This window comes from Leucoraja erinacea, chromosome 3 (assembly GCF_028641065.1).
Source record: "Leucoraja erinacea ecotype New England chromosome 3, Leri_hhj_1, whole genome shotgun sequence".
Taxonomy (NCBI): domain Eukaryota; kingdom Metazoa; phylum Chordata; class Chondrichthyes; order Rajiformes; family Rajidae; genus Leucoraja; species Leucoraja erinaceus.
In genome coordinates this window covers 113137545-113159823 of record NC_073379.1, presented here as the reverse complement: position 1 = coordinate 113159823, position 22279 = coordinate 113137545, and the positions used below count along the sequence as shown (strand labels likewise).

Below are 22279 nucleotides of genomic sequence, written 5' to 3'. Positions count from 1 at the left end.
ACAGAGTTTGTACGTCCTCCCTGAGACCACGTGGGTTTTCTCCGGGTGCTCTGGTTTCATAGAAACATAGAAATTAGGTGCAGGAGTAGGCCATTTGGCCCTTCGAGCCTGCACCGCCATTCAATATGACCATGGCTGATCATCCAACTCAGTATCCCGTACCTGCCTTCTCTCCATACCCTCTGATCCCCTTGGCCACAAGGGCAACATCTAACTCCCTCTTAAATATAGCCAATGAACTGGCCTCAACTACCCTCTGTGGCAGAGAGTTCCAGAGATTCACCACTTCCTCCCACACTCCAAAAATGCACAGGTTTGTGGGTTAATTGGCTTCAGTAAAATTGTAAATTGTCCCTAGTGTGCATGATAGTATTGTGTAGGAAAGAACTACACTTGCTAGTTTAGACCCAAGATAGACAAAATACTGGAGTAATTCAGCGGGACAGGCAGCATCTCTGGAGAGAAGGAATGTGTGAGGTATCGGGTCAAGACCCTTCTTCAGACTGATGTCAGGCAAGAGGGTATTACATAGATAAGGAAGTGTAAGGTGTGAAAACAGGACAAAGGGGATAAGTTCAAGGAAAATGTAGAGTAGATCATTGTTAGCTGGGAGAAGGTAACAACTAAGCAAACAGAGATAAAATGTAGTCTGAGACAGTCAGACTGGTCGGAGAATTGGGAAGGGGAGGGATGGAGAGAGAGGGAAAGCAAAGGTTATTTGAATTTATACGTCAAAGTTCATACTGCTGGGGTGTAAGCTGCCCAAGCGCATGATAGTGTCAGTGTATAGGCTGATTGCTGGTCTGCAAGGGCACGTTGGGCCGAAGGGCCTATGTCCGTGCTGTATCTATAAAGTCTAAGGTCTCGTCTCGATGAGCGGTCCATAAAAGCAGCAAAGGGGCAGCTGCTACCAAACTGCACAAGGCCCAAACCAATGTGTAAACTGGGACTTCCACAGGAACATCTTGGTCAGTTAGCACTTGTGTCAGGGCGAAAAGTCAAATGATTAATAGAAAAACACGTTTCTCTTCCCTCAGAGCAACGAGATAGATCTAAATACATCTTAGCATCTCCTGGCCAAAACTATTCTCATTAACTCTGCCAAATATGGTGGGCCCCAGGGCATTTCCTGCTTTTAATCCATTTAAAGATAATAATCTGTATTTAGGCACTTTGGAAGCAACTGATGAATTGAGAAGGGATGGGGCTGGGCACTTTTACTGAATTCCTTGCACATCAAAGCCTTGAAAAAGGGAAGTTTCCCAAATTGCACCATGCTGATGTTTACATCTTACTTTAATTTACCCAAAGTCATTCTATTCTGGAGAAAACCTGCAGACATTGAGACATCAATTGATGACATTCAAGTAAATCACATTGAGAAAGATGAACTGGGAAAGGGAGAGGCAGGGCAGGGGAGAGGCATGATGAGGTGAAAGGGCCAGAGGAGAGGCAAAGCTAGGTAGGGATGGAGGCCCAGGGGAAGGGATAGCGGGGTGAGAGGGGAAGGGCAGAGCAGGGCAGAGCAGGGCAGAGCAGGGCAGAGCAGGGCAGAGCGCCCAGGCAAGAAGCAGGGTGGCGTGGGAGGGCCAAAGGAGAGGCAGTGGGAAAAGTTGGATAATGGAAGCAATAATCCAGGCCCATTCAGGTGTGACAAAGCTCTTTCAGAGTCAGAAGGTGAACGGCAAGATGTGGCTTTCGAGTTCAAGACTTGCCAAGCACTGTGTGAAAAACACACATGAAGGCCAACAGAGAGGGAACAGTGGCTAGAACATGTTGTTTGGAGAAGTAGGCAGCAAAACAAGAATGTAAGAATGTAATGCGTTAGACAGACATGCTGCATGAGGGTGTATGAGTAGGGGTGTATGTATTAAAATGGAAAATGGCTACATTTGTATTACGGAAGATTAGGTCAAATCAGGTAGTGCCAGATTCACCAGTGAGGTGGGTGGTTATAAGCCCGTTCAAGTGTATGAAAGTTATTGTGTGGAGGGTTATGTGAAGGAGATATATGTAACAGAAAAATAAATGTGAAATGGAAAAGCCAGACAAGTCCAGTAAACCGGATAAATGAAGGGGGAAGAAGGCTCCAAGGCCAGAGGGTTAGGACCAAAATAGATCAAAGATGTCAGCCATGATCCAAATATGTTAAAGTAGGAGGAATAGTTTAAACGTTAAGTGGTTAAATGTTACGTTAACTGAGCCTTAAATGTCATTTTCATTGAGCGTAACATACCTGTATAACAAGCTCTGAAATACAGTACAGGTGCCTGGTAGCTACTCGAGTAGACCACATGGTATTCATATCGAATCAACTCAGACGTTGTGACCTGGGCTTCCTCAGTGTCATTTACCACATTAACCTGAAATTAAAGATAAAACTTTGCTTAGGTTCGTGCCATAACATTCACTATAACTTTCATTATTCTAAATTCTAGGACTGAGATGAGGAAATACTTTTTCATCCAGAGAGTTGTGAATCTGTGGAATTCTCTGCCACAGAAGGCAGTGGAGGCCAATTCACTGGATGTTTTCAAGAGAGAGTTAGATATAACTCTTGGGGCTAACAGCATCAAGGGATATGGGGAACTTGTCCATGCCGGCCTTCTATGCTCATCCCATTTGCATGCATTTGATCGATATTCATCCAAACATTTCCTATCCAAGTACCTGACCAAATGTTCCGTAAATAGAGTCACAGTGTCATAGAGTGATACAGCATGGAAACAGGCCCTTCAGCTCAACTGACTCACACCGGCCAACATGTCCCAGCGACACTAGTCCTACCTGCCTGCATTTGGTCCATATCCCTCCAAACCTGTCCTATCCATGTACCTGTCTAACTGTTTCTTAAAGGTTGGGATAGTCTCAGCCAACTACCTCCTCTGGCAGCTTGTTCCATTATTTGAACACCCCCACTCTTTGTGTGAAATGTTAGAATTGTATTTGCTTCAATCACTTCCATTGGACATATTATATCAAAACATGATATCATCAAAAATATTCTGACCTGGAGCTCTACATAACTTTATTCAGCTGCTGTCGAAAAACAACCTAATTCTAGTCTGTAATTGGGTCACATAAAATCATACACAAAGCATTTATGAAAATATGTGTTTCACAATAGTGCACACTTTCCACTTGTACTACCAGACGCCAATATACTGTTAATAAACCTGGCATTATGCGGTCAAGGAAAAAGTGCAAAAGCAGTTGGAACAAATCAAGGAAAAAAAATCTACCACCACAATGTAGTGTTTTTTCAAACTTGGTAATTTAGTTATGCTGACCTTGTTCTCCCACCTGGGGTCAAAAACTGGAAGGTAACACCTGAAATTAGGTCTAATTTGTCACCATCAATTTACTCTTAAATTTCCTGCCAACCAAATTAGTTATAATGTGAAATGAAATGCAATTGGGATCCAAGGAGAACATGGAACCACCACGTTAAATAACTTTATTAAGTATGAAAATTGAAATTTTAAGCCATCTAACATTCATTCATGCACATTAGGCACAGAGCCTTTAGAACATGCAATTGTGGAAGCTCTTCAATTGATAATTTTGCTCATAATGATGTCATTCAAATTTATTCAAAGAATGAGATTATATACTGCAGGTCTAAGTGAGGATAAATGAAAAGATCCGCTTTCCTTAATTTGTCACACTGCTTGCTTGACACCTCGTAGTGGATCAGCTGAAATTTTCTTTAACAAAGTCATAGTCTTAGCTTCCTGCCAAAGACATGGGCCTGTCCCACTTAGGCGACTTTTTAGGCAACTGCAGGAGACTATGCAGTCGTCACATGGTCGCCACATGTTCGCGGGTGGTTGCCGGGGAGTCGCCTTCATGGTCGTGAGGAGTTCCTGCATTTTGGGAACGTCGCAACCTCATTACGGCTGCCTCGCATTTTTCAACATGTTGAAAAATTAGCAGCGACTAGAATGAAGCCGCCATGGAGAGTAGCGAGAATTCTCGTGCCGTAGGTGGGTCACCAGGAGGTCGTAGGTTCTCATAAGTTGGAGCCGGTGCTGACCGGTGAATTTCATTGGTTCATTGGCGAAAAAAAAAAGGTAAGCAGTAGTTTTCAGAACCAAGGTTAACCGACCGGTAATGTTAAATGTCCGCCGAGATTCACAGCCGTGTATCTCTGGCTTCTTAAAAGTTGTCTCCACTCCTTCTCCACCCTCTCTTTTAAATGACTTACCGTACACTGTGCTTTTAAAGCGCCAATCTTCCTGTTCATCGCAGTGTGTGTCTGTATCACATTGGCTTTACACCGTGTGAATTTCAATCAGACAGCGGTCCTCCTGCTTGCCCTGTCGTGTGTGTGTCTGTGTGTCTGTGTCTCTGTCTGTGTGTCTCTCTCTGTGTGTCTCTCTCTGTGTGTCTCTCTCTGTGTGTCTCTCTCTGTGTGTCTCTCTCTGTGTGTCTCTGTCTGTGTGTCTCTGTCTGTGTGTCTCTGTCTGTGTGTCTCTGTCTGTGTGTCTCTGTCTGTGTGTCTCTGTCTGTGTGTCTCTGTCTGTGTGTCTCTGTCTGTGTGTCTCTGTCTGTGTGTCTCTGTCTGTGTGTCTCTGTCTGTGTGTGTGTGTGTGTATGTGTGTGTCTGTGTGTGTGTGTGTCTGTGTCTGTGTCTGTGTGTGTCTGTGTGTGTGTGTGTGTGTGCGCGTTCCACTCTGACAATCGCCGTTCCAGTTGCCAGTTTTTCAGGCAACTGCTGGCAACTTGACAGTCGCCTGAAAACTCTCCTAAATGGGGTAAAGAAGGTGTCTGGTATGCTTGGCTTCATCGGTCAGGATTCTGAATACAAGAGTCAGCTTCATCCAGAAACAAAATGCTGGAGTAACTCAGCAAGACGTGCAGCATCTCTGGAGACAAGGAATGGGTGACGTTTCAGGTCGAGACCCTTTTTCAAACTGAAGAAGTCTGAAGAAGGGTCTCCCACCGAAACATCACCCATTCCTTCTCTCCAGAGATGCTGCATGTCCCGCTGAGTTACTCCAGCATTTTGTGTCCACCTTCAATTTTTAAACCAGCATCTGCAGTTCCTTCCCACACATTTAGTTCATGTTGCAGCTCTACAGAATTTTGATTAGGCTACGCCTCTTTTTTTTTTTTTCTTTAAAAATTTTTTTTTTTTATGATACTGCCTGTAAGGGAAATTCATTTCGTTGTCTCAAATTGAGACAATGACAATAAATTTGAATACAATACAAAGGCTACCAAATTCAAGTGCAGTTTCATTCCATTTCAAGCAGGGTGAAACCACCATAAAACCACACAAAACACCAAACTCACAGTTCAATAGACATTCAGTGTGTTCAGTTGATTCACAGCTCAGACAGAGTTGTGACCTCTCCCTCCCCCATAATGCAGAGACTGAGCCACACCCACACTTCCGGATTTCATAACCCCTCCCCCCGGAAAAGGTGTGGCCTTCATGGCGTGATTGACCCGAGAGAGATTCTCAACATTGTTTAAACACTAATAACACATTTATTTTTCATTGATGGGAAGAATTCTCTGCACCTGCTGAGCAGAGAGGGACTGAGTAAGATGGCCAAAAATCACAGCCGTAAGTGGTAACATTTTATCTAAAATTAATATACAATGCAAACATGAAGTAAGTGCATTTACAGTAGTGCCTTTCAACTTCAAGCCAAAGCACCCAAGCCACCATTTGCAGTAAGCAGTGCTTTCAACTTCAATTCAAAGCACCTAAGCCACCATTTGCAGTAAGTAGTGCCTTTTAACTTTGCCAAAGCACCAAAACAACCATTTGCAGGCAGTGCCTTTTTACTTCAAACAAACCATATTTTCATTTTCAAACCACATTAAGGGGACTCACAGTTGAGTAGACATGTGTTCAGTGTTATTCAGAGCTCAGAGAGACGTGACCCTTTGGCTTCATCCATCTTGCAGAGACTGAGTGAGGCACACCACTTCCTGGTTTTATAGTCCCTCCCCCTCCCTCCAGCAGGGGCAGCAGAGAGAATGGTGATTAAAACAAACATATTAATATCTCTCTGATTTGTCATCGATGGGAAAATTCCTCCAGTCCAGGAAGGTGGAGGGGGGCTCTGAGCGAGGTGGCCAAACATGACGGCCGTAGGTAGTGGCGTTCTCTCAGAAATCGCAGCACAGTGGGCCAAAACCATGTCAAGATCAGACTTTTAGTAATATAGAACTGCTAAAGTCCCCCACAGTAGGTTGAACCAGAAGATTGAGATGCACAGAATTAACTGTGACTTGGTCGTACGGATTCGGAACTGGCTTACTGATACCAGACAGAGGGTTGTGGTGGAAGGACAGTATTTAGGCTGGAGGTCTGTGACCAGTGAAGTTCCGCAGTGATCTGTGCCAGAACCTCTGTTGTTTGTGTTTATATATAAATGACATGGTTAGTAAGTTGCAGATGACACCAAGATTGCTGGGATAGCAGACTATGAGGATGGATGTCAAAGTATACAGCGGGATATAGATCAGCTACAGAAATGGGTGGAGTTTAATCCAAGCAACGGTGAGGTGTTGCCCCATTATAGGAAGGATTTGGAAGCATTGGAAATGTTGCCGAGAGGTTTAACAGAATGATGCCTGCATTAGAGGGTATTAGCAACAGGGCGAGGTGGAACATACTTGGATTGTTTTCTCTAGAAGGTTGCAGGGAGACCCGATAGACTGGTTCTGAGGCACCAGATGTTCCTTTGCAACTAGTCTTAAATAGTGACACCGCACGCTGGGTTGGGATGTGTTGGTCCTGGATACTAACAGTGGCCTTGTTGGTCTGTTGATTGAACTGGGGAGATTGGCCAAAGACTCACATGAGGGAGAGTGGAGAAGCCACTTGACAAGTCAAGTCAAGTTTATTTGTCACATACACATACGAGATGTGCAGTGAAATGAAAGTGGCAATGCTCGCGGATTTTTTGTGCAAAAGAACAACAAAACAACCAAACAAATTATAAACACAATCATAACACACATATTCTTTTACATAATAAATAATAGAAGGAAAAACGTTCTGTACAGTTAGTCCCTGGTGAGAAAGGCGTTTACAGTCCGAATTGCCTCTGGGAAGAAACTCCTTCTCGACCTCTCCGTTCTCACTGCATGGCAACGGAGGCGTTTGCCTGACCGTAGCGGCTGGAACAGTCTGTTGCAGGGGTGGAAGAGGTCTCTCATGATTTTGTTTGCTCTGGAGTTGCACCTCCTGTTGTATAGTTCCTGCAGGGGGGTGAGTGAAGTTCCCATAGTGCGTTCGGCCGACCGCACTACTCTCTGCAGAGCCTTCTTGTCCTTGGCAGAGCAATTCCCGAACCAGATGGTAATGTTCCCGGACAAGATGCTTTCCACCGCCGCTGCGTAGAAGCACTGGAGGATCCTCGGAGACACTCTGAATTTCCTCAATTGCCTGAGGTGGTAAAGGCGCTGCCTTGCCTTACTCACCAGTGCTGAGGCGTGTGATGACCATGTCATATCCTCAGAGATGTGGACTCCCAGATATTTAAAACAGTTCACCCTATCCACAGGATCCCCATTTATACTCAATGGGGTGTACGTCCTCGGATGATGTGCCCTCCTAAAGTCCATGATCAGCTCCTTCGTTTTTTTGATGTTCAAGAGGAGGCTGTTCTCCTGGCACCAGAGTGCTAGATCAGCCACCTCCTCCCGGTAGGCCCTCTCATCATTGTCTGAGATCAGGCCCACCACCACAGTGTCATCAGCAAACTTAATTATTGAATTGGAGCTGAACCTAGCCACACAGTCATGTGTGTACAGGGAGTACAATAGGGGGCTGAGGACGCAGCCCTGGGGCGATCCTGTGCTCAGGGTGAGGGACTTCGATGTATTCCCTCCCATCTTGACTACCTGGGGCCTGGCGGTGAGAAAGTCCAGGACCCAGGCACACAGGGAGGTGTTGAGCCCCAATTCCATTAGCTTCCCGGCCAGTCTGGTGGGGACTATCGTGTTGAAGGCTGAACTGTAGTCTATGAACAGCATCCTCACGTAGCCCCCCTTCTGGCTGTCCAGATGGGAGAGAGCGGTGTGCAAGACCTGGGAGACCGCATCGTCCGTGGACCTGTTCGGACGGTATGCAAACTGCAACGGGTCCATGTTCCGAGGGAGGAAGGCGCAGATGTGATTCTTCACCAGCCTCTCAAAGCATTTCATGACTACCGAGGTAAGGGCCACCGGACGGTAGTCATTCAGGCAGGCTGGGGAGGCATTTTTTGGTACCGGTACAATGATGGATTTTTTGAAGCAGGCAGGGACCACGGACTTGTCCAGGGAGAGGTTGAATAATGTAGTGAGAAAATTCTGGTATGAAATATTTGATATTTTTTCAAAATTGATCAAAATAAAACTGGTACCAAAACCAGAATGGATTATCTTCGGAATATCGGAAGGTAACCCTGAATTAAACGTGTTTCAGAAGAATTTATTTAATTACGGGCTAATAATGGGAAAAAAGCTTATACTTAAATTCTGGAAAAATGCGCCGACACCAACAATAAAAATGTGGATATCAAATATGTTTGAAACATTACATCTGGAAGAGATGAGATTCCTCCTAGCCGGTAAAGCAGACCAATTCCAAAAGACGTGGTCTACGTTTCTGGACCTATTACAAGTATGAGGTGCAATAGTCAGGACCTGGTAACGGGAGGTAAAACAACAAAAACAGACTTGGTTGGTAGTCCCCTTTCTGCGGAGTTTAATGTTATAATAGAGCGATTGTTTCTATTTTCTCTTTCTTTCTTTTCTAGGGTCTATTTTCTCACTTTACTTCCTTCTCTAACTTCTTTCCTAAGGGGCTTTCTTTTCCCAACACTCTTGCACTTCACGACTCTCTTGCACTTTCTTTACTTTCCTTACTTCTACCTTTTTCTTAAAGCTCAAAAAAAATGAAGCGGTACAAAAAATGTATTAAGATATATGTGTTGTGTAGGATTGTAATTTACCGTACTTCTAATAAAAATAAAAAAAAAAAAAAAAAAAAAAAAAAAAAAAAAAAAAAAAAGAATAATGTAGTGAGCACTGGAGCTAGCTGCGTAGCACAGGACTTGAGTACTCGCCCCGAGATGCCATCGGGGCCTGCAGCTTTCCTCGTGTTCACCCGTGTCAGTGCCCTCCTCACGTCGTGCTCGGACAGCGAGAATGTGTGCACATTCCTCCCTTCAGCTTCGGTAGCCAGCCCACTGGCGGTATTGTCGATAGTCGGCAGACCTGGAGTGGTGTTGCCCCTCTCGAAACGAGCGTAGAAGGAGTTCAGGTCGTCAGCTAGGGAGGTGCCGGCACATGCGGGTGAGGGAGGGGTGCTTCGGTAGTTGGTTACAATCCGTAGCCCCTGCCACAGGCTTCTGGTGCCCTGCTGCTCCATGTGTAACTCCATCTTGTCCCTGTACCTTCTCTTTGCGTCCTTCACCACCCTTCGCATTCGGTAGGACTCTGCCTTGTAGACGTCCATGTTTCCTGATGCCAAGCCCGAGTTGTAGGCAGTGGTGCGAGCATTCAGGGCCACACGAACAGATCTGTCTACCCAGGGTTTTTGGTTCGGGAAGGTGTTTACCTTTACCGTGGGGACGATGTTGTCGGTTATTGTTGCGATGAAGTCCATGACTGCTTCCGCGAACTCACTGACGTCACTGGAACTTGCTTCGAACATGTTCTGACGCTTTACGTCCCTCGTCTCTACCGCTTCCCGAACTATCCTCTGTTTATACTCCGGCAACTGGAAAATAGCAGCGTGGTCAGATTTTCCTAGGGGAGGGAATGAAAGGGCCTTGTAGCCTTTCCTGAACGGTGTGTAGCAGTGGTCCAAAGTTCTCTCCCCCCTGGTGGCACACGTGATGTGTTGGTAGAAGTTCGGCATGACCTTCTTGAGATTTGATTTATTAAAATCTCCAGCCACCACCATAGCCGCATCGGGCTCATGATTTTGATGTCGACATAGCACATCGTGTAGGGCCGATAGTGCCACGTCAGTGTCCGCCTGCGGTGGGATGTAGACGGCTGTGACGATCACTGAGCCGAACTCCCGGGGAAGGTAGAATGGGCGGCATGAGATCGTCAGGTGCTCCAGGGCCGGCGAGCAGGAACGGGAAAGCATCTTGATATTTCCAGGGTTGCACCAGTTGTTATTGGTCATGAAGCAGACTCCTCCACCCTTGGATTTCCCAGATGCTTCTGTTCTGACACTTGTGCCCGAAGAAGGTTGCAAATAATTCACACGAGTCGGATGTGGCCCTTGTGGCTAAAGGGATCAGGGGGTATGGTAGTGAGTTGGTACATGGTAAATGGTAGTGAGTTGAGGAATGCAGTTGAACAGAGGGATCTAGGAATAACTGTGCTCAGTTCCCTGAAGGTGGAATCTCATATAGATAGGGTGGTAAAGAAAGCTTTTGGTATGCTGGCCTTTATAAATCAGAGCATTGAGTATAGAAGTTGGGATGTAATGTTAAAATTGTACAAGGCATTGGTTAAAATTGTACAAGCCAATTCTGGAGTATGGTGTACAATTTTGGTCGCCTAATTATAGGAAGGATGTCAACAAAATAGAGAGAGTACAGAGTACAGATGGACGGGAAAGGAATGGAGGGTTATGGGCTGAGTGCAGGTAGATGGGACTAGGGGAGAATACGTGTACGGCACGGACTAGAAGGGCCGAGATGGCCTGTTTCCGTGCTGTAATTGTTATATGGTTATATGGTATGGAGAGAAGGCAGGTACAGGATACCGAGTTGGATGATCAGCCATGATCATATTGAATGGCAGTGCAGGCTCGAAGGGCCGAATGGCCTACTCCTGCACCTATTTTCTGTTTCTATGAGTCTCGTGTGCTTGTGTTGGGCTTCTCTGTTTAACTATAAAAGTCATTAGGGATGCCACTGGATTATGTGTGTATACAATTGCCATTGAAGCAGCTTAAATGATTTTGCTGAAGCTGCTGCCTCATTTTAATGATGTATCACTATTTACATAGGATGATTTAAGGCTGCATAGCTTTGATTTAATCCACTAATTTTGAGATCATTTTACTATGTGCAAAATTATTGTCACTCTGGCTTGCATGTGGGCTTAGACAGCAATGGTGGAACCCCCTTCATTCTCTTGTCCCCTGCCCACTAAGTCAATTGTCTCTTGACATTACCCTTATGCCTGGGCTTTGTACTCAAATCTGCAAAAGCCTTAAATTCTGGATCTTCTGACCTAAACTCTTTGCCTCTCTAGCCTCCTACTGAAGATATTATAAAGCCCATCTCTGATCGAGTTTGTGGCAACACTCCTTCACATGGCCTCATGCCAAGTTTGTTAGAAAATGAAACTGTGAAGCAGTTTCTGACCTTTTACTACATTAAACGTGCAACATGAAAGCAAACTGCCGGGATCATTCAATAATTGTTGTATAGCTTGACTCGGTCTACGATCTGCTTTATAGCATGCATGCAAATCTTGTTTTGCAGATTTACACTGTTCATAAGTTCATAATTGGCCCATCAAGTTTACTCCGTCATTCAATTATGGCTCTGATCTATCTTCCCCACTTAACCCCATCTCCTGCCTTCTCCCCATAAGCCCTGACACTCGTACTAATCAAGAATCTATCTATCTCGGTCTTAAAAATATCCACTGACTTGGCCTCCACAGCCGTCTGTGGCAATGAATTCCACAGATTCACCATTCTCTGACTAAAGAAATTCCTCCTCATTTCCTTCCTAAAAGAATGTACTTTTATTCTGCTGCTACTCCGAAGCTGCTTTTCTATATTTTGTACAAGGATGGCACAGTGGTGCTGCCTCACAGCGCCAGGGACCAGAGTCTGATCACAACCTCAGGAGCTGTTTGTGTAAAGTTTGCATGGCCTCCCTGTGTGGGTTTCCTCCGGGTGCTCTGGCTTCCTCTCACATCCCAAAGATGTGTGGGTTTGTAGGTGAGTTGGCCTCTCTTTGTCTCTGATGTGCAGGGAGTGGATGCGAAAGCGTGATAACATGGAACTAGAATAAATGGTGTGCATGAACTCAGCTGCTGAAAGGCTTTTTCCCGCCTTCAATCAATTCAAAATATTCCTCAATGGACAAGGGCTGGCGATTTGGCTTGATGCCGAGTGAGGATTTAATTATTTCTTCAGTGAGATGGTCACTTCCAGTGCTGGCCTTACAGAGCTTCACAGATGCTCTCCTTCAATCCCAAGTCATTTGAGGCGGTGGAAAAAGCATACAGCACTGTACAAGCTTGATGAGCTTTGGTCTCCAGAGACAGACCTGCCAATGCTGTAATACTTAGCTTGTCAAGAATATGGTCAAGTCGACATGCCCATAAGTTGGTTCTCTCATCAACTGCTAGACTGGTATCCATGTCTAACTGGGTTCAGCTTGCATGGCCAGTGCTGGCACCATTAGAGGTACATTAAATGATGAGTATGGAGATTCCTATCCACATATATAAAGTTCCCTTGTAATCTTATGTGTCCCCTCTTGCGGAATGCCAGATGGACTCATTAGCTCACAGAACTGATAATTGGGAAATATGTTTCTTCACACATGTGTAACTCAAATTTATATTTTTCTTTGATTGTTACTGTAGGCTATGGATCATTCATTCTAGCAACATAACCATAACACTAGCATTAGGAAGGAACTGCAGATTCTGGTTTACACTGAAGATAGACACAAAATGCTGGAGTAACTCAGCGGGACTCGAGCTGAAATGATTTTTGCATCTGTTATAATATTCTGTGGAATGCTCACATCAGATTGTTCATCTAAAAAAAACTGCAGATGCTGGAAATCCGCGATATAAACAGAAAATGTCGGGCAAACTCCTGACAACAGCGCTGGGAAGTGAAACAGAGTAAACTTTCCAGCTCAACACCTGCTGAGTGTTTCCAGAATGTTTTATATTTATTTCACATTATCAGGTTCCATGAATTTTGTTTCAGGTTTTAGTTATTGATCACATAGAAATTTGCAGGGTCACGGCCCAAAACAATAACCGTGGCTCCGCAGATGCTTCCTAATCTCGGAGTTCCTCCCACAGTTTGCTTTTTGCACTATAGGTTGGTGGTTCATTCAGCAATATCAGGCTCCCTCGTCAATCAGTCTATGCACAAATCCATAAAACTATTATAACACAGAGGCAAAATAATAACCAGGTTGGAAACCTGGAAATACTCCACACATTAGCAGCATCTATGGAGATGGAGAGAGATTCATATTTCAGGCCAAAGATCTGTCATCAGTGCTGTGAAAAGTTAAATATAAAACATGCACTCAGCTGCAGGATGAGAAGAGAGAAATAAAAGGTCTGATGAGTTAAGTCAATTAAATGGGAAAGGGAATTACGGTTTTAAGCAAAGGGGTGGCATTGGGACAAGGAATATTGTATTTAGAGTCATAGAGTGATACAGTGTGGAAACTGGCCCTTTGGCTCTACATGCCTACACCGGCCAACAATGTCCCAGCTACACTAGTCCCAACTGCCTGGGTATTGTATTTCCTTGTTGAATCTCATTGTCTGTAACTAGCCCACAGCTAACAATGTTTCTTTTATCACCGTTACTTGTTTTGCTAATCTTTCATTAATTTGTTCTATATCTCTCTATATCACCATCTTCAGGTATATCTCTCGTTTCCCTTTCTCGACTCTGTCCAAAGCAGGGTCTTGACTGGAAACGTCACCCATTCCTTCTCTCCAGAGATGCTGCCTGACCCACTGAGTTACTCCCGCTTTTTGTGTCTATCTTCAGCTTAAACCAGCATCTGCAGATCTGTATTTCCTCATTTATTATGATCCTTATGCCTTGTATTATCGTCACCTCTTTTGTCCTTTACTTCTCTTATAACCATATAACAATTACAGCACGGAAACAGGTCACCTCGGCCCTACAAGTCCGTGCCAAACAACTTTTTTCCCTTAGTCCCACCTGCCTGCACTCATACCATAACCCTCCATTCCCTTCTCATCCATATGCCTATCCAATTTATTTTTAAATGATACCAACGAACCTGCCTCCACCACTTCCACTGGAAGCTCATTCCACACCGCTACCACTCTCTTAGTAAAGAAGTTCCCACTCATGTTATCCCTAAACTTCTGTCCCTTAATTCTGAAGTCATGTCCTCTTGTTTGAATCTTCCCTACTGTCAATGGGAAAAGCTTATCCACATCAACTCTGTCTATCCCTCTCATCATTTTAAAGACTTCTATCAAGTTCCCCCTTAACCTTCTGCGCTCCAGAGAATAAAGACTTAACTTATTCAAGCTATCTCTGTAACTTAGTTGTTGAAACCCAGGCAAAAGTAGGTTCTCTTCACTAACCTACCTTTCTTTTCTTCTCCCCTTTCCCACCCAATGTTTTCTGGATCTTTTATCTCTTAAAACATGTGCTTTTGACCAACCACAGCGACTCTGGCGTTTCTGTACAGTTGCTGACGTACTTGCTAAGTACTTCCAATGATAGACTTTTAAATTCTGCTCATCTCTATTTTTAACACAATAAACTTGTAAACCAATGGTTGGAATGCACCCAGTTTAGACACAAAAACCAGGAATAACTCAGCAGATCAGACAGCATCTCTGGAGGAAAGGAATAGGTGACGTTTTGGGTCGAGACCCTTCTTCAGGCCGTTCTTTCCTACACATGAGCTAGTTTGGATCTTGTTTTGAGATGCTTCAAGAAACACAACATTTATTACACATTAATAAAATTGAAACACTTTGCATCTTAAACACATGATCCTCTGTCACTGTAAATTTAATATTATCTCTGACTTTTCTCTGAACATTTACACATGGCATGCACAGTACTACTAAATCGATATTAGTTTGAAGCTTTCGCTGCAGACGCCTTTGGTTCTTCCAGTCTTTCCCACTGACCATTTTAATTGAAAGGCAAATTCATTATAAAATCATCAATCATTAAGTAGCTGAAGGTCACGAAATTAAAGCTTGACATATCTCAATGTATTGAAGGTAGACACAAAATGCTGGAGTAACTCAGCGGGACAGGCAACATCTCTGGAGAGAAGGCATGGGTGACGTTTCGGGTCGAGACCCTTCTTCAGACTGATGTCAGGGAGTGGGAGGGACAGAGATAGAATGTCACAATGTATTGCTATGCAGTGAATCTTATTTCATTCATTTGATTTGCAAACCACTTACTCAGTTTGAAATAAAACAAAGCTGCAATTGATAAGCATCAATTTGATTATTTGGGGAAAAATGACTAATTAAAGTTTTGCATTCACAAAAAAAATTGAACTGGTGAAATAAATATTAATAATGTGTATATAATCCTCATACATTATTAAATTCAAACCAAAGCACTAAGTCAACCACTTTACATGGGTTTTTATTTACCTAGTCTAAAGGTCTGTTTATTTTTCATCCCTGCAATATTTGCTCAGTCCCCACACAAATCTTACCTCTGCCCCAAATCCTTAGCCTGATTTGATAACGGGTCTAAGTGCTGTTCAGTGAAGAAAAATATTATCCGCTTCTGCCAGCTGAAAGAAATTCCACTAACCTCTCCCTAGTTTCTCCCTTGCAGCCAATGTTCAATCATTTCTGTTATTTAACTTTGCCCGACTTCATATACCCCAACTCTGGTCATAAGTATCTTAAGCTAAATCTCAATAAATACCTTTCAAGTGTCCAAGTATTCGATGCATCCACAGCATCACCATGATCTACGCTTTTCATTACTTCTTCAAGGGTTCAATAAAGCTGAAGTTTCCCCTAAACTTATTCAAACCACTAACTAGCGTGTTCAACATATCTTCCACTGCAACGTGTCTGCCTCTTAATCATTTGGAAAATATGCTTTTGTATCTCCAATCTCAAACTAGTTGGTTCATACTTTCTTTGGATAACCTTGCACTTCACAGCTAGGGATTAAGTTTGCTCTTTGTCAGTCCGAGGCTCTACTCTTTCTTTTAAATTAAATTTATGACTATTCAGCAAGGAAATTGGCTGATCAGCAGGCAGTGGAGGGATAACTGCAGTAACATAGAAAATAGGAGCAGGAGTAGGCCATTCAGCCCTTCGAGCCTGCAATGCCATTCGATATGATCATGGCTGATCATCCAACCTAGTATCCCGTACCTGCCTTCTCTCCATACCCCCTGATCCCTTTAGCCACAAGGGCCATATCTAACTCCCTCTTAAATATAGCCAATGAACTGTGTGGCCTCAACTACCTTCTGTGGCAGAAAATTCCAGAGATTCACCACTCTGTGTGAAAAATGTTTTTCTCATCTCGGTCCTAAAAGATTGCCCCCTTATTCTTAAACTGTGACCCCTTGTTCTGGACTTCCCCGACATCGGGAACAATCTTCCAGCATCTAGCCTGTCCAACCCCTTAAGAATTTTGTAAGTTTCTATAAGATCCCCCCTCAATCAAATTCGTACAAACCGAGTCTATCCAGCCTTTCTTCATATGAAAGTCCTGACATCCCAGGAATCAGTCTGGTGAACCTTCTCTGTACTCCCTCTATGGCAAGAATGTCTTTCCTCAGATTAGGAGACCAAAACGGTACGCAATACTCCAGGTGTGGTCTCACCAAGACCCTGTACAACTGCAGTAGAACCTCACTGTGTAACGGGTATAGCTTGGACCCAATAGCAGCACAGAATCAGGCAGGTATAATTGGTCATGAACTTTATTACGATACTGTAACACAGAGTAGTAACACAGGAATGGGTACACCGTACTCACACAGAGGCTCAGGATTGAGCGAGGGTTCCGAAGAGGGGCAGGCAGGAGACGTAGTCGGGGTAGCGGAAGGTCCGGTAACCAGGAGATCCAACACACGATGCAAACAAACCAGCGAGGGACAGACGAAGGGAGAGTCGAAGCCAGGCAGGTAGTTGAGGAGCCGTTGCAGGGATACACCAAACAGCCCAGGAGAGAGGCAGACAGAAACCAGGAGGTACGGGGACGAAGGCCGTGGTCGGGGACAGAAGGCTGAGGTGATATCCGGGAAGACGACAGGACGGAATGGTCAGGGGCAGGCAGGTTCGAATCCGTGTAGGCAGTCGGGAAATCGCTGGAGAGTCTTGCATGAATGTTGAGAACAATCTGGCACTGTGTGAACGGTGAGGAGAGTCTATATACCAGGTTAATTGGTGATCAGAGGCAACTGAGTGCAACAGGTGAGGAGAGTTAGGCTGATGAGAGGGGAGTGGCAGGCGAGGAGAAGGAGGTGCAGGAGTAGGCCATTCGGCCCTTCGAGCCTGCACCGCCATTCAATATGATCATGGCTGATCATCCAACTCAGTATCCCGTACCTGCCCTTCTCTCCATACCCTCTGATCCCCTTAGCCACAAGGGCCACATCTAACTCCCTCTTAAATATAGCCAATGAACTGGCCTCAACTACCCTCTGTGGCAGAGAGTTCCAGAGATTCACCACTCTCTGTGTGAAAAAAGTTCTCCTCATCTCGGATTTAAAGGATTTCCCCCTTATCCTTAAGCTGTGACCCCTTGTCCTGGACTTCCCCAACATCGGGAGCAATCTTCCTGCATCTAGCCTGTCCAACCTCTTAAGAATTTTGTAACTTTCTATAAGATCCCCTCTCAGTCTCCTAAATTCTAGAGAGTATAAACCAAGGCTATCCAGTCTTTCTTCATAAGACAGTCCTGACATCCCAGGAATCAGTCTGGTGAACCTTCTCTGCACTCCCTCTATGGCAAGAATGTCCTTCCTCAGATTTGGAAACCAAAACTGTATGCAATACTCCAGGTGTGGTCTCACCAAGACCCTGTACAACTGCAGTAGGACCTCCCTGCTCCTAGACTCAAATCCTTTTGCTATGAAAGCTAACATACCATTGGCTTTCTTCACTGCCTGCTGCACCTGCATACCTACTTTCAATGACTGGTGTACCATGACACCCAGGTCTCGCTACATCTCCCCTTTTCCTAGTCGGCCACCATTTAGATAATAGTCTGCTTTCCTGTTTTTGCCACCAAAATGGATAACCTCACATTTATCCACATTATACTGCATCTGCCAAACATTTGCCCACTCACCCAGCCTATCCAAGTCACCTTGAAGTCTCCTAGCATCCTCCTCACAGCTAACACTGCACCCCAGCTTCGTGTCATCCGCAAACCTGGAGATATTGCCTTCAATTCCCTCATTCCCCTATCAATAACCTGTGCCTGCCTTCTCCCCATATCATAGAAACATAGAAACATAGACAATAGGTGCAGGAGCAGAGGCCATTTAGCCCTTCGAGCCTGCACCGCCATTCAATATGATCATGGCTGATCATCCAACTCAGTATCCTGTACCTGCCTTCTCTCCATACCCCCTGATCCCCTTTAGCCACAAGGGCCACATCTAACTCCCTCTTAAATATAGCCAATGAACTGGCCTCAACTACTTTCTGTGGCAGAGAATTCCACAGATTCACCAATCTCTGTGCGAAAAAAAAAGTTTCTCATCTCGGTCCTAAAAGATTTTCCCCATCCTTAAACTGTGACCCCTTGTTCTGGCCTTCCATTACTTTGTTCCTAGATAGCAACAATCAGTTCTGGATTGCAGCAACTGGCCGTGAGGTCTTCCAGGGATCAAAAATGGTGACATACCACCAGTTAGTTCACTTATCAGCTTATGAGATTACAGAGCGATAAAAAGTTTAAATTGTCTTTATCTTTTAATCCAATAACCAGGAACCAACATCGGGAACAATCTTCTTGCATCTAGCCTGTCCAACCCCTTAAGACTTTGTACGTTTCTATAAGATCCCCCCTCAATCTTTTAAATTCTAGCGAGTACAAGCCGAGTGTCATCCGCAAACTTGGAGATGTTGCATTCAATTCCCTCATTCAAATCATTAATATATATTGTAAATAGCTGGGGTCCCAGCACTGAGCCTTGCGGTACCCCACTAGTCACTGCCTGCCATTGTGAAAAGGACCCGTTTACTCCTACTCTTTGCTTCCTGTTTGCCAGCCAGTTCTCTATCCACATCAGTACTGAACCCCCCAATGCCGTGTGCTTTAAGTTTGCATACTAATCTCTTATGTGGGACCTTGTCGAAAGCCTTCTGGAAGTCCAGATACACCTTCTCTCCAGATACACCTACTCTCCAGATTCCTTCTCTCCAGAGATGCTGCCTGCCCCACTGAGTTACTCCAGCATGTTATGTCCATCTTCGGTGTAAACCAGCATCTGCAGTTCCTTCCTACACATCAAGGAACCTAGGCCACACTTTCATCTCGCCGAAGTCGGAGCTCGAGAACTGTTACCTCCAAGTTCAAGACAGCTTCCCATCAATTATCAGACTCTTGAAACCATCTTGCATAACCCTACCTCAGCATGAAACTACTAAGCACACGGCACTTCTGAGGTTGCAGTATGTACTTGCCTACACAATCACAGTCTGGCTTTCAAGGAATAGCAGATCATTTATTGTCAATTTATTTGTTGTGTTGTTGCATTTAATGTGCCGTAAAGCTGCAGTAAGTATTTCATTATTATTCTGGTCCCAACACATATGACAATTAAACACTCTTAGGTCTCTTGACAGTTGGAAAAGCCTGGAATAATTTAATGATTTTTAGAAGATGTTTAAAGGATTAAAGGAACCAGATAAATGGATAACAATAATATGCTTGAGATTACCGCAAATGCAATCAGGGAATTTAGGAGCAAGTTTCGAAGAGGATAAATAATGTGCAGAATATTCACTTTAAGTGGAGATCCTTACGAGAGAATGAGATACTCAAAAGAATAGGTGTAGTGTTGTTTGTCTAAGTTTCCCCATCGGTCAGCGATGGACACTGAAATGTAACAATGTAACCATGTACAACTTTCCATCTGCCTTACATAGAACAAACAATACAACAAAGCAACAGGCCCTTCGGCCCATCATGTCACGGCCAATCATGATGCCATCAATCTGTGGAATTCATTGCCATAGAAGGCTGTGGAGGCAAAGTCAGTGGATATATTTCAGGCAGAGATAGATAGATTCTTGATTAGTACAGGTGTAAAGGGTTATGGGGAGAAGGCAGGAGAATTGGGTTAGGAGGAAGAAATGGATTAGCCATGATTGAATGGAGTAGACTTGATGGGCCGAATGGCCTAATTCTGCTCCTATTACTTTTGACCTTATGGCCTAATCCCATTTCTATCTGCATGTGGTTTGCATTGCCTCATTCCCTGCCTGTTCACGTATCTTTCCAAATGCCTCTCAATTGTTGCTGTCGTATTTCTATTACCACCGCAGGTGCCCACCACTCTGCAAATAACTTGCCCTGCAACATCCCCATTAAACTCTCCTCCTCTACCGTTAAAACTAGGCCCTCTATTATCTCAGAATAAGACTATTTACCCCTCTCATAATTTTATATGCAGTTATCAGGTCACCCCCTCAACCTGTCACATTCCAAGTTTGTCCAACCTGGCAGCTAATATACTCCAAACCAGGCAACATTTTGGTCAACCTCTTCTATATCCTCTCCAAAGCCTCCACACTTTTCCTGTAATTCAGCAGCCAGAACTGCACACAATGCACCAAATGCGGCCAAAATGATTCATGCAGCTGCAACGCAAGTTCCCAACCTTTATATTTAACCCCCCCCCACCAAAAAATCCATGCATGTTGTACATCCTCTATAACACCTTATCCACTTTTATTGTCACTCTCAAGGAGCCATGGACTTGCACCCGATATTCCTCTGTACATCAAGGCTCTCAAGCATCTTATATTTACTATATACTTTCCTCTTGTACCTGACAAACAAAAATATACCATCTTGTCGGATTAAACTCCATCTGTCATTTCCTGCCCGAATTTCCAACTGATCTATATCCTGCCCTATCCTTTAACAACTTTTCTCACTATCCACAACTGCCATTTTTTGAGCTGTTTGCAAACTTACTTATCAGCCCACCTACATTTCATAAGGAAAAGGAATAGAATTAGAACATTTGGCCCATCAAGTCCACTCTGCCATTCAATCCGGGCTGATCTATCTCTCCCTCCTAATGACCCCATTCTCCTGTCTTCTCCCCATTACCCCTGACACCCGTACTGATCAAATACGTGGGGTGGTCCCATCTCATCAATGGGGTTATGTTTTTTGAGGGGGTAACAAAGATAATGGATAAAGGTAGTGCCAGTGGATGTTGCAAAAATGGACTCTTGATAAAGCTGTGGACAAGGTTCCTTGTGGTAAGGAGAAGACTATTTCACATCTTTGGAGGCAAATTCTGCTCTGACTCCATTTACAAGTTTGCAGATGATTCTACTGCAGTGGGTCAGACCTCAAACAATGATGCAATGGAGCAAACGAAAGAGATAGAGGCCTTAGCGACATGGTATCAAGACAACCTTTCCCTAAATGTCAGCAAAATGAAAGAGCTAGGTATAGACTTAAGGAAATGTACATGTCCTCGACTGTATCCTTGGTGCCAATGTGGAGATGGAGCAGATCTTCAACTTGCATGGCGTAAATCTCACCATCTACATCATTGGAGATCTTTGAACGCTCTTGGATCGGACTTTATCAGACTTCACTGTGACATCTTGCACCAAATGGTGTACATTTTATCTTTGTTTGTGCATTGTGGACGGCTTGATTTGTGGTGACCAAAGAAATGTTCAAGACTTTCCTTTGACTGGATAGCATGCAAGCAGCAGCTTTTCACTGTACCTCGCCACATTTGACAATAATAAGCTAAACCAAACCAAACAACAATCTGTCCGAGACCAACCACACTGAAGAAGACTGAGGAAGTTTGGCAAGTCTCCAACAACTCTGACCAACCTCTGCCGTGGAAACTTCTATCGGGATGAATCACAGCTCGGTTTGGCAACAGCTGTGCCCAAGACCGCAAGAAATTAGAGTTACGGATGTAGTCACATTGCATGGGAAAGCAGCCAAAGTTATTAAAGACCGTTTTCACCCTGGTCATTCCCTCTTCTCTCCTTTCCGTTAGGCAAAAAATTGAAAGCACGTGCCACCAGATTCGGGAACAGCTTCTTCCCCGATATCATCGGGCTATTGAACAGTCCCCCCATAAGATCTTCCAACCCTGTCTGTGTGAATCTTACAATACAAGGTGTGGACATTAGTGGGATCACTATGGAGGTGGCGAAAATGCTGGAGGATTACACTCTCAAGTCTTCTTGCACCTGTGGCTAAAGAGGATCCATCTCGGTTAAGGTTTTAACACAGGGAGAAGGCAAGACAATGCGGTTGAGAGGGAAAAATAGATCGGACATGATTTGAATGGGGGAGTAAGTATGCAGGTACAGCAGG

General features: G+C 44.3%; 1 protein-coding gene across 4 annotated transcripts in view; it reads right to left on the bottom strand.

Moving 5' to 3' along the window:
• atg10 (ATG10 autophagy related 10 homolog (S. cerevisiae)) overlaps positions 1 to 22279 on the bottom strand; it is a 327510-nt gene that overhangs the window by 134289 nt on the left and 170942 nt on the right. The window contains exon 4 of one of the 4 annotated variants that reach the window (XM_055633405.1): positions 2237 to 2363. The exons of the other annotated variants lie outside the window; for them this stretch is intronic. Coding sequence (XP_055489380.1) covers positions 2237 to 2363 — 127 coding nt within the window. The remainder of the gene's footprint in view (positions 1 to 2236; positions 2364 to 22279) is intronic. 4 annotated transcript variants of the gene reach the window in all.